We start from the raw sequence: 13195 nt of genomic DNA, 5'->3' as shown, positions 1-13195 counted from the left end.
GTTTTTGATCAATTAGGATAGCTGACTGTCATGGTGGATTGTTTTAGTAGCAGTGAAGCTTGGTGGCTGGGAAATTTGATAGTGAGATGCACAGTTGAAGGAAGTTAGTATTAGATAAACATAATTTTATCCAGAGTTCCAATGCACAATGTTATCATTCATCAGCACCTTGGGAACTTTTTGTAGGGAGAGAAAAAGAGGGGGAGGGGGGGGGGGGGGTTGAGATCTGGGACAGGTAGCCAGTTTCTTGTTGAATTGATGCAGATTTTCTGTTGTTTATGATCTTAGGGCCCCTTGCCTCAACTTAAGAAGGTCTGGGTAATGGTAGTTGTCATGTTGTGGGGCTTTCAATTTAGTTCTTTCTATTTTCTTTAGGGAGAGAAGGAGGGGGGCGGGGGGGTGTGAGGGGCTTACATTCTATATATATATTTTTTGTAAGGACAGGGGGGGGGGGTTGAGATCTGGGACAAATAGCCAGTTCCTTGTTGAATTGATGTAGATTTTCTGTTATTCATGATCTTAGGGCCCCTTGCCTCACCTTAAGCAGGTCTGGGTTATGGACTTATGGTAGTTGTCATGTTGTGAGGCTTTCAATTTCGTTTTATCTATATCAATTGATTAATGAGTTCCTTTGTTGGATGTGCAATATGATTTGGTTGGCACATTATTTGGGATGGGTAATATTCAAGGAGGGAACTATAAATCTGTATGGCGGTTGTTTCATCTTTTACTTGTCAATGATTTTTATTAATTAGTTTTGAAATATCCAACATAATAAGGTCTGTTGTAAAGCTTTCTGCCTGCAGACCTGTATATTCTGATCTTAGCTATTGGCCCTTACGTACATTTATTTGGGCATGTAATTGTAAAATGAACTTAATATCCCTGATTTGTACTTATTGAGCCTTATCTAAACTAACCTTTGTGGTAAAAAAATAAAGCTGTAGATCTAATCGGTGAAGTTAATGTTAGCTGTTGAAGCGCTGGTTAAGCTTATTGTATGACAATAATTTTTACCAATCTCTTTATTTATCAGATGGGAGTAAAGGGGATGACACTGGTCATAAAAGGTCTAACCAGGAGCTCTGCATGTCAGAGTCAGAGCCACAGCTGCGATCACGGAGGAGACCTTCTCTGCTTGTGATTCCATCTACTTCTATACTTGTTGGGTATACAACTGATTACTCTCGCTCTCGTTCCTTTTTTTGGACTTGTCCCCCCCCCTCTCCGGCGCTTGTTTTCTGTGTTTAATGTGGTTAACCTTTTATCATTAGGTAGATGTGTATCTTTTGGTTACGTTAATGTAAGAATTGGCCACCTTTTTTTTTTAGTATATCGATTTAGTATTTCATATTGTTGATATATATTGTTTTAGTATATCGATTGGTTAACCTTTTTTTTTTTTAGTATATCGATTTACAAGCAATTGCCCCTTTTCAAATAATCAGAATTTTGTTGATATATATCGATTTAGTATTTCATATTGTTTTAGGAGATGGTCTTTCAAGGTTTTTTTTTTTTTTTTTTTTTTTTTTGGGGGTAGAAAGATGACGGTTTTTCAAGTTGATTGCATGGAATTGTTGCCTAATGTAACTTGTTAATTATGGTGGCAAAAAAATTCAATAATCTCCATTGTTAGGATAACATGAAATTGTGTTGTAGGTACCAAGATGATTGGCTGAAGACATCAGCAAGCTCTTTACAGTTATGGGAAAAGGCTCCACTTGAGCCGTATGCTTTTCAAAAACATGTAAGTTACTAGAGGTTTGTTAGATGGAAATTGGCTTGTCATATTCCACTAAATCTAAAATATTAGAATAATTGTGTTTTACAAAAACCAATTTCACAAAACTGGCCTTAATCTTTGTCTGATGTTTTCTTGGTGTCATTTCAAACCCTTATTTGGTGGCAGGTGTCTTATTATGCTGTCTGTCCAAATATCGATTCCCTTACTATGATGGCTGCTGATTTTTTTCAAGAACTTGGAAGTGGTGAGTGAAAAATACTAGTATCTCATCTTCTAGCTCCAATTTTCTAGCTTCGCTTTTATTATTATCTTCTAGCTCCAATTTTCAATAACTTGGAAGTGGTGAGTGAAAATATTATTTTATTATTGTTATTGTTACTGTTATTATTATTATTATTATTTATTTTTTTCCTCAAAAACAGACAAAAAATAATAATAATAATAATAAAAAATCATGCTACCTATAAAAAATTAGTAGGAAGCGGATACTGGACCCCCACTCCTCTAGCTATAGCAAAGCCTATCCTAGTGAACATATGTGCGACAGTTAGACCCCCTTGGTATTATTGTTATAGTTATTAGTATGTAGGGAACCGGAATTCACACAATGATTAAATAAGAGATTTGGCTAATTTAAGGCAAGCTTGATTTTTTGATTAATTAATTTGAAAGCAAGAACGATTACAAAGATAAATAATAGCTTTAGGCTATCAATCTCAAGGGTACCTTGAGGCTACTAATCTCCAATAAGTTCTCAAATTTTCTGGATAAGTGGCTACCTAGGTTGCACAAGAACGGGTACGAACACGGATACGAGTACGAAACGGATATGGAAAAACGTGTATCTCAAAATAAGGGACACGAGTACGAGATGTTAAAAATCATAAAATATACTTTAAAAAAAGAATTTGACCATATATCTGTAATTTCGTCCTCTCATAAGATTATATAGTATCATATTAACAATATGAAGGCACCCATATCATTTAACAATTACTTCCTCCGTTTCTATTTAGATGGCCAACATTCCTAAAAAGGAAATGTCACAATACTTGACCTATACTATAAATGAAAAGTTTTTATCTACAAACTCACATAATTACACTTGATTGGCCCCACTTACTATATGCTTAATAACCCCCAAATCCCCTGCTCCTTCAACCCTTCTCCATTAAAGCCCCACCTTCTCCATTAAAACCACCACCCACACCGGAATCACACCCTCACCGGAAATCACCGAAAACCACCACCCGTCTTGAAATACCACCACCCTTTCCGCCGTACAACCACTACCCTCTCCGAAAATCACCATCCATCACAATGTGCTACCCACAACTCACTGGAAATCATCCACCGAAATATGCTACCTTTACCATAAATCGTATCCTACGCACTGATTATCCATCTCTGCGATCCTTACTCATCGGAAATCACATACCCACTATTGAAAATAATCACCCCAACAACACCGCCAACGCCGTACCTTAGCTCTATATTCTCTCTCTTCAAACCCTCTAATTATTAGATATATAACCCACCACCACTTTCACCCAACCACTTTTTATTTTTGGTTGAAGAGAAGAAAAAGATGAAAAAAGGAAATTGAAAGGAAGAATTGGGTAGATGTGATGGAAGAGAAAGAGGGTAATAGGTGAAACCTTGGTTAAAGGAGAGAGGAATTATGGTGGGGAGGTGGTCATGGAAGTGACGCGTGACGGCAAAAGGGAGGATGAAGTATTCTTGGCTTCAATGTATCTTAGTGTCGGTGGTGTGATGTGGGGTTTTGGGATAGTGGGTTAATTAATTATGCTTTATTACCTAATAAAGTTATTAAGCTATTCACAACACTTTCTCTCTCTTCTTTCTTAAAATGTGTGCCCAAGAGCTATGGGTCATCTATTTAGAAACGAAGGAAGTACCTTATTTATCTTACACTACTTAAAATTTCTCAATACAAAAGTTGAACAACCTATATCATAGTAGGATACGATCCGAGACGTGTCGTCGTGTGTCCCACAGGTGTCGGTGTTTGACACGGTGTCCGACACGGACACGACAGTTGGATGAAGTGTCCATGCATCCTAGGTGGCTACTACTACTAGCCTTACAATTTATACTCAAGCACTAAACATTGCCCTAAACTAATTTCGGTTGACTTCTAATACTTGGAAATAACAACTTTCTTGCCATGGTTATCAAAGTGGTGTCTCCTCCTTTTCAAGCTTGTCTCTTTCCCAAATTGGCTTTCTTGACAAAAGCTATTGCTTCCCTTGTTTCTCTAATTCTGAATTTGATTTGCTTGTGAACTTATCCCACTTGGTCAACGTGACCCTTCTTGGCCTTCTGGTGATAAATCTTAATGGGATGACCCAAATTCGGCTCCATCCCATTACCCGCCTCCTCTAGATTCACCTTGTCCTCATTGTGAAAAGACGGAAAACGCTCCGCTATGGTGGTGCTGTCCTCCCAGGTGTCTTCGAATTGGGGCAAGCCGCGGCACTTGATTAGAACCTCAGCTAGGGCGCACCTCTAGCACCTCTTTGAGGTCCACGACCAGCTCCATCTCAAATGTCAATAGTTTGGTTTACCGGAGCCGTCCCTACAACGCGTTTGAGTTGTGAAATGAGGAACATGATGAATCTTACGCCACCTTCCCTACCCTCTCGAGCACTCGAAAGGGTCTATAGAATTGTGTTCCTAGCTTCTCATTTGGCCGTTTGGCCAATATTTCTGACGGAATGCTGGAGCTTCAAGAACACATCTTCCCCAACCTTGAATTGCTCGTCACGGCGTTTCTTGTCTGCATACTCCTTTTTGACTTGTTAAGCCTTTAACAGATCAACTCTCAAACTCATCCAGAATTCCATCTCACTCTTTCAATAACTCCTCTAACCTGTCCACCGGCGTGTGCCCATGACCAATCTGCCACAACTTCGGCGTGAGTTTGGTGGCTATATGGGGCGATGTATTATAGGCGTACTTTGCCGAATGCAGCCAATTCGGTCACTTCTTCGGCTGATCGGCGATGAAGCAGTGGAGGTAAGTCTCCAATCCTTTGTTTACAATTTCGGTTTGGCAGTTCGACTGCGGGTGATACGGCGTACTATTCTTCAAGTGAGTCCCCTGCAATCTGAAAAGTTCACGCCGAAAGATATACTCATAAATACCCGATCTCGATCGGAGACAATGGTGGAGGGAAACCCGTGCACCAAACAACCTCCCGGACAAAGTAATCAATCACTTTCAGGGCGCTCCCCAATAAAATGGCTATATTTCAACAGTTGGTCCACCACGACCAACACAGAGTCAATCCTCTTCGACACCGGCAACCCCTGCATGAAATCTATGGAGATATTCTTCCAGATGCCGGAATTGGTAAGGGCTGTACAACCCCATCAGACTCAAACATTGCATTTTCAAACATAATCTCCCACGACTCGTCTTATTCCGACCCAAAACTAGTCGACGACAAGGTGGAGGTATGTTTTGACCTCTCCGTCGTGGCCGCATGTTGGGGTGTCGTGATACTCATGGAGCAGGATTTGGATGATCTTAGAGGATTTAGGCATGACTATCCTCCCTTTGAACATAACCCGTTGGCCTTCTAAGTGGAAGCCTAGTGGGCTTTCTTCACCCTTCTTGATGTGTGCTAGCCATCCATCAGCTTCAATTTCCTCTTCCAACTCCTAACTCCTTGATCCATGCAGGATAGAGCATTCCTCATCCATTTTTGATACTCTCCGCACACCTCTCGATGTTGTGTGATGTAGCGAACACTTTGTTGATCGGTCCTCACTACAAAGTTCCTTCCAACAAGATAGTGCTTCCATCTCATGATTGCCAAGCATATGGCCATAAGTTCTTTCTCATAAATCGACCTCTCCCTAGCTCTTACTTCTAATAGCTCGCTAACGTAGGCTATGGGTCTTGCACCTTGCATCATTACCGCTCCTGCTCTGCTCCAAACCTGGAAGCATCGATCTCCACAAAAAACTCTTTGGTGAAGTCGAGCATAGCAAGAATGAGTTCTTTTATCATGGCCCCCTTGAGTGCCTCAAAACCCTTTGTCGTTTCCATCAACCACCCAAAGCTATCTTTTTTAATTGTGATGTGAGGGGTGCTGCAATTTGAGCGTAGCTTACTACAAACTTGCAATATTATCCCATGAGCCCTACGAACCCCTGTAGCTCCCTCAATTTCTTGGGTTGGTCCCACCTTAAGATAGCTTCCACCTTTTCTCCATCCATGGCAACCCCATAGGCCGAAATCACATGACCAAGGTAGGCGACCTCGGCACGCCCAAAATTGCATTTCTTGAGGTTAGCGTACAATCTATTTTCGGCCAACTTTTCGAGCACAATTCTCACATGCTCTGCATGATGTTCCACACTCCTACTATAAATCAAAATTTCATTAAAAAATACCAACACAAATTTCCTCAAAAATGGCCGAAATTGACCATTCATTAAAGATTGAAACGTAGCCGGCGCATTAGTAAGCCCAAAAGGCATTACTAGGAATTCATAGTGGCCTTCATGAGTCCTAAATGCCAACTTGTGAGTGTCTTTGGGTTTCACCCGAATTTGATGATACCCGGACTTCAAGTCCAACTTTGAAAAGACCACCGCTTCATGGAGCTCATCAAGAAGCTCATCTATTACCGGAATAGGATTTTTAGCCAGTAGCGTCTTCTTGTCTAGAGCACGATAGTCGACACAAAATCTCCAAGGCTCATCCTTCTTTTTCACAAGCAAAACCAGACTACTAAAGGGGCTAGTAGATGGTTTAATAATGCCGACATCCAACATCTCTTTGATAATCTCATCTCTTTGAGCTTGGGGATAGCAGTAAAGTCTCACATTAACCGGGGTGCTACCAACCTTTAGGGTAATTGCATGCTCATGGTTTCGGCTTGGTGTTAACCCGTTGGGCATTTTAAACACCCCTTTGAAATTCCCGATCATCTCTCTCATGGCACTACGCTCTCCTCTTTCGGCTCCCTCTGCACCTTTACACGGTTTATCTCCATAAGCGTTCCCCCTCTATTTTTACAAAGGTTGCGGATCATAGCTTTATTGGACACTTGGTTTTTGTCGAGGGATTAATCACCCACCAAGGTAATCGGCACCCCCACAATGCTAAAACTCATGATATGAGTTTTCCAATTTGTGGTCACCGCTCCAAACTTTTCAAGCCATTGCACCCTAAGAATCACGTCGACATTGCCAATCCCAAGGGTAAGGATCTTCACCCCCCTACACACGCCACTCCTCCTCACGGTTTCTCCGATCCCTAGAGACACCTCAAACTCGCCCCCCTTATCAAGAGGCAGCTCTGCTTTCTCGATTACACAAAGTGATAAGAAATTGTGTGTGGCCCCGGGATCCATCATCACGATCACCTCTTTCCCATGCACTTGACCCTTAAGCTTCGTTGTTTTCGGATTGGTAAACCGAACCACGGAGCATAATGATACTTCCATTGCCTCCTCTTCCTCATCCCTCTCGGCTTCCCCTTCCACCTCCAGCTCTCCAGCCACCATCAACACGCTCAGCTCTTTCCTTTTACACTGATGCCCGATTCCCCAACGCTCGTCATAAAGAAAGCATAGTCCTTTCGCTCCACGGTCTTGCAGTTGTGCTTTGGTAAGTCTTCGAGGTTCATTAACAAACTTGGAAGCCTTACTTGTGTTGGCGTGCCTTAACTCACCAGTCTTGGATGCGGTTTTGGCCCGCACTTGTAGTTAGCCCATAAGTAGAAATAAGCACTCTGCCTCCTTTGCTGCTTGCTCCACCCGTGCTTGGCACCTTAGCTCGACCCACCACGCCGTGGGCCCGTACTAGCCTTCCCTTTGCTTACCCGGTCTCTCTCTTCAATTTTTCCGCAAGGTCCATGGCCTTGATTTCTTCTTTTAGGCCATTAAATTGGCCTCTCATTATCTCCTTTGGAATATCATCAAGGGGAATGCTAACTCGATAAATTTCTTCCTATACTTCTCTATGGTAGCCGTCTGATGAACGTCCAACCACTTGAGCGACCCTGAATTCGTCGGCTAGAGCTCCTTAAACACCGGCAACGCAAGTCTATCCAGCATGCGTAGGGCAATTGCCGATTTTCCCCACTGTAGGGTCGGCTGTCAAACGCCACCACTGTTACGCGATCTTCGTCGGAGAGTTGGTAAAAATCAAAGTACATCTTGTCCCTCATCACCCAATTATCCGGATCCTTCCCATAAAACACAGGCATGTCAAGCTTCTTATGTTTCCACCGACCTCAGTCGCTACCACCCTCTTCCGGCCACCCTCGCGGGTCTCGTCTCCTCCACTCCGGCATTCCGAACTCTCCTCGTACTGGCGTTCACACCTCATTTCCCCAATGCTCTCACTGTTTTCTCCGATCACCGGTTTTACGTGTGGAGGTGGTGGTAGTCTGGCTCAGCGGCCGCAGCCATGACCGCGCGTATCTCCTCCCAAAACTTTTCTTGTTCCCTCACCACCATGTTGTCTTGCACCTCCTGGTCGGTTCGGAAACAATCGACCCTGCCTTCGAGCCTCACCCTATCTTCTTCCTGTCGTTTCCGTTCCACTTTGAAAAGCGCCGTGAAGTGGTCGTTGATATTTTTCTTGGTGTTAGCCATGGCTCGGCTCTCTGCCACTGGCGTCTAATGGAGGCGTCTTAGTCAGTCAGTTTTTCTTCGATCGACTTCAATCAAGTTGTAAGGAATCGGAATTCACACGGTAATTTACTAAGAGATTAGGCTAATTTAAGGTAAGCTTGTGTCATCGATTAATTAATTCGAAAGCAAGAACGATTACAAACATAAATAATAGCTTTAGGCTATCAATCTCAAAGGGTAGCTTGAGGCTACTAATCTCCAATAAGTTCTCTCAAATTTTCTGGATAAGTGGCTACTACTACAAGCCTTACAATTTATACTCAAGCAATAAACATTGCCCTAAACTAATATCGGTTGACTTCTAATACTTGGAAATAACAACTCTCTTGCCATGGTTATCAAAGTGGTGTCTCCTCCTTTTCAAGCTTGTCTCTTTCCCGAATTGGCTTTCTTGACAAAAGCTGTTGCTTCTCCTGTTTCTCTAATGATGTCCAGCTTCCCCTTGGTTAACGTTGAGTTTGATTTGCTTGTGAACTTGTCCCAGTTGGTCAGCGTGACCCTTCTTGGCCCTACGGTGATAAACCTTAATGGGCTTTCCTAAATTTGGATCCATCACATAGTATTAGTATTAGTACTGAATTTTCATTTGGGTAGCATTTGTTGTCCCCTGTTTTTAATTCGTAAATACTTCATAAAGATTTTAATATGTTATATGATGTAACATGCCAGTGAATGCTTGGCGTTGTAGATACTTTGCCAGTGTATTTTAGCTGCTATCTTCATCCAAATAATCTGTTTCTTTTTCTTGACCCATAGCCTTTGGCTCAATATTTAAGGAGAGGAGAGAGAAATTGTAGTTGGTGCCCCTTGGTGGTTTACTTCATTACCCCAAAAGTTGCCCCTATTTGTACTTTATGAGGTTAATTTAGTGAATTTGTTTACCAAAAGCTAACCAAATATAGTATGGATCAAGTAATATGACATTTTAGTTGCCCCTATTTGTACTTTATGAGGTTAATTTAGTTAATGTTAGTAAAGTTAGTAGAAACGGAGGAAGTACCTTTCATGAGTGACATGCATAAGGAGAAGTTCTCTAACGTTGATGAAGTTTTATTCAATTATAGAATATGAATAATATTTTTGTTGGGGTACCCATGATGTGTGTTACTTCTGACGGTCATTTAGGCCTCATACCGAGGTCGACCTAACCCGTTACTAATCTGGGTATGGAATTTGCTCCGGATTTTGGGAGTAGTATTTGGAAACGGCAGTCGGCAACTTAAGAGAGTTTTTTTTTAAAAAAAAAAAATTATTTATTTATTTTTTAAAAATTATTTATTTATTTATTTATTTTATTTTTTATGTGTAAATTGAGGGTTGTGGCACGTGATAGACTCTTTATTCTGTGTATAGCTGTACTACACAATCACAGTACCATTACTTTTTTTTCCTTTTTTAATTCAATTGTTCGTATTTTAAAGTTGTACTTTATTACTCTTGCTATTATTATCATTTTATTGTCTTTACTATCCGTGGAAAAGTGGAAAACATTTGTTAAGTAGAGTTCATCTCAATACTCTGTATATTTCTCATATATCATTTACGGCCACATTACATCAATATATATACTTAGGAGGCATACCCTAATATTCTGTAAAGATAAACTTCCTAAGATAACCACAATATATCACAATAACAATATTCACATATTTGATATTATCCCAATACCCCCCCAAGTTGGAGCATACGGGTCACAAATGCCCAACTTGCGAAGTAGAAAATCAAACTTAGCTTTTCCCAAAGCCTTTGTAAAAATTTCAGCCAACTGAACCGTCGTAGGAACATACGAAGGTATAATCGTTCCATCTGTAATCGCATCCCGAACAAAATGACAATCTGATTCTATATGTTTTGTTTGTTCATGAAACACTGGATTTTGCGCATTGTACAACGCAGACTGACTAAACACTGGATTTTGTTCGTTTATGTCTGTCACCTAAATCACCAAGTAGGCGTTTCAACCACTTCAACTCACAAGTCGTTGCATTCATACAATGATATTCTGCTTCCGATGAAGAAAGAGCAACTGTAGGTTGCTTCTTGGTTTTCCATGACACTGGGGACAAAGCAAGTAGCACAAACCAACCACTCAATGATCGTCTTGAAAGGGGGCAACCTGCCCAATCTGAATCACACCACCCTTCCAACTGTAACGCACTATCAAATCTCAACAAAATTCCCTGTCCCGGGCTCTTCTTCAAGTATCTCACAACTCGCAGAGCTGCTTCCCAATGCTCAATCCTGGGAGTTTGCATAAACTGTGATAAAATGTGCACAGAATATGCTAAATCCGGTCTCGTCACTGATAGATAGATCAGACGCCTTATGAGGCGACGATATTTCTCAACATCATGCAAATACTCACCCTGCGCTAAGGCCAACCTGTGATGTTGTTCCATAGGAAACTCTGCAGGTTTGGCCTCTAGTAAGCCAACTGCAATGGAGCGAAAAAAGGGGCAGCAACCACTCAAGGTTTATGCGAGGAGGCACAAGCAAAAGGACAAGGGACAAGGTGAAGGGCTGCAACAATTGTATCAGGAAGAGGACAAGGGAAATTAAAGTTCCACTAAGTTGGGGGGTGAAGAGCCTGCTGTCAGTAGATGACAAAGAATTTTAATGTAAAGAGTACTTTTGTAGGAGAAAGCTGGATATATAAGGATATGCAATGCAATAGTGAGGGGCATGTTTTGGGATGTTATTTGAATAGCTTAGTAGTAGCAGTAGAGTCTCTCAAGAATTGTAGTACTCTGTTCTACATTGTAGCCGTTATTTTACATTTTCAATCAAATCCTTCAAGCTTTCCTCTATTTCTCTTTTACTATCTTATACAAATTGCATAAGTATCCTAGTTTATTGCAAGTGGTATCAGAGCGGTACGGTCATGGTGGGGAGTATGACGACTCGGGTTGATGCCATGGAAGGCAGACTCGAGACCCTGGACACACAACTCACAGCGATTCAGGGGAGGTTTGATGCACAAGAGGCCCATCTCAAGAGTATTGCTGATAAGATGGGGACGCAAGAGAGCTCCATAGAGCGGGCTGTGCAGGCAGCGGTGGCCGGAATCTTGGAGACGGAGAGGAAAAGGACGGAGGAGGCTCTGGCGAGGACCACCGCCCGGGTGGAGGAGAGAGTGGATCGTTTTCGGAGTGACCATGAGCGAATGGCGGCGGTAGAAAGGGAAAATAATCAAAAATTGCGAGAAGAGCTGAGGAAACTTACAACCGGAGGCCAGGGCAACCGACCACCGCCCATCATCCAGCCCATTCTCAACCTTGACGCCGAGGCAAGCCACAACGGAGACGAGGAGGTGCGCAGCTCCTTTAGGAGGGGTTGGAGAGGCGAAAATCGTGGAGACGAGGAGCCGCGGGAATTCCGGCAGTGGCAGGGCGGCGGCGGGGGCGATGACAAAAGACAGTGGAGACACCGTAAGCTAGATATGCCGGTTTTTGAAGGAGTCGACCCCGGTAATTGGATAGCAAGGGCGGAGATGTTTTTTGATTTTTATCAGTTGACTGAGAAGGAGAAACTTGAAGCTTCGGTGGTGGCTTTCGATGGCGCCGCCCTGAAGTGGTATCAATGGGAGAAGAAGAGGAGACCAATCGCGGGGTGGTTGGAGTTGAGGCAGCGGTTGTTGCACGAATTTTGACCCTCACACTCCGGGTCGTTATACGAGCAGTGGCTGGCGGTGAGTCAAGGCGGAGGTTCGGTGGAGGATTATAGGAGGAGCTATATTGAGAAAGCCGCTCCGCTAGATGGACTCCCAGAAGCGGTGATGTTGGCGCAATTTATCAACGGGCTGAGAGAGGAGGTGAAAACGGAGCTCCGGATGTTAAACCCGTTTAACCTGGAGGGTGCTATGGAACTTGCGGGTCGGATAGAGGAAAAGAATCGGGTCAATCAGTCAAAGCGGGTTTTGACCACCGGGTTTAAGTTTGGGCCGGCCCAAAGTTTATTTTCTATTCCTAACCCAACTAAACCCAGTGGATCCGGATTGATCCAGAAGTATGGGGTTCCTAGTCATACAGGTCCAGCAAAAACATGGACTAAACCCCTTGAATCTCAAGCATCTGTAAACCAAAATAACTCAACATCAGGAGAAGCCGCGGGTCTGGGTACACGCGCTTCCTAACTGAGGCGGAGATACAAGAGAGGAGGGCGAAGAACTTGTGCTTTAGATGCGATGAGAAGTGGGGGGTCGGACATCGGTGTAAGAGGAAAGAATTGAGCGTTCTCTTGGTGGCGGGGGAGGAAGAGACAACGTCGGAGGATGAGGCGGAGGTCGGAGAAGAGGAATTAGCGGGGGTTTCACTGTGTTCGGTGATAGGGATTTCGAATCCGAGGACAATGAAGCTAAAGGGAGAGCTCGACGGCGGAGGAGTGGTGGTGATGATTGATCCCGGCGCCACCCACAATTTTCTCGCCGAGAAGGTGGTTCGAAAACGGGGGATTCCGGTGACTAAAGGGGGCGATTTTGCAGTGGCATTGGGAAACGGGGAGGTGATTAAAGGCCATGGGGTATGTAAAGGGGTGCGGTTGAAGCTCAATGGAGAAGTCACCATTGTTGAAGATTTCTTACCTCTTGAGCTTGGCAATGCGGATGTTATTCTCGGTGTGCAGTGGCTAGAAAAGCTTGGGTCAGTGACTACTAATTGGTAGTCGCACATTATGAAGTTCACGGTGGGGGGAATGCCCGTCACTCTCACCGGCGATCCGACACTCGAAACTACTCGGGTCAGTTTCAAGGCGATGATTAGGAGTTTGTGTAAAGA

General features: G+C 43.0%; 1 protein-coding gene across 2 annotated transcripts in view; it reads left to right on the top strand.

The window, feature by feature from the left end:
* Positions 1-13195, top strand: part of LOC145628344 (mediator of RNA polymerase II transcription subunit 13-like) — a 41721-nt gene that overhangs the window by 13825 nt on the left and 14701 nt on the right. For both annotated transcript variants that reach the window (XM_081680628.1, XM_081680627.1), the window contains exons 17-19: positions 1037-1169; positions 1663-1750; positions 1913-1991. In XM_081680628.1, the coding sequence (XP_081536754.1) occupies positions 1037-1169; positions 1663-1750; positions 1913-1991 (300 nt within the window). The remainder of the gene's footprint in view (positions 1-1036; positions 1170-1662; positions 1751-1912; positions 1992-13195) is intronic.

This window comes from Chenopodium album, chromosome 4 (genome assembly GCF_948465745.1).
Source record: "Chenopodium album chromosome 4, dcCheAlbu1.1, whole genome shotgun sequence".
In the NCBI taxonomy this organism is placed as follows: Eukaryota; Viridiplantae; Streptophyta; class Magnoliopsida; order Caryophyllales; family Amaranthaceae; genus Chenopodium; species Chenopodium album.
Note: the sequence above shows the minus strand (reverse complement) of the source record. Positions and strands in the feature narration are given on the sequence as shown.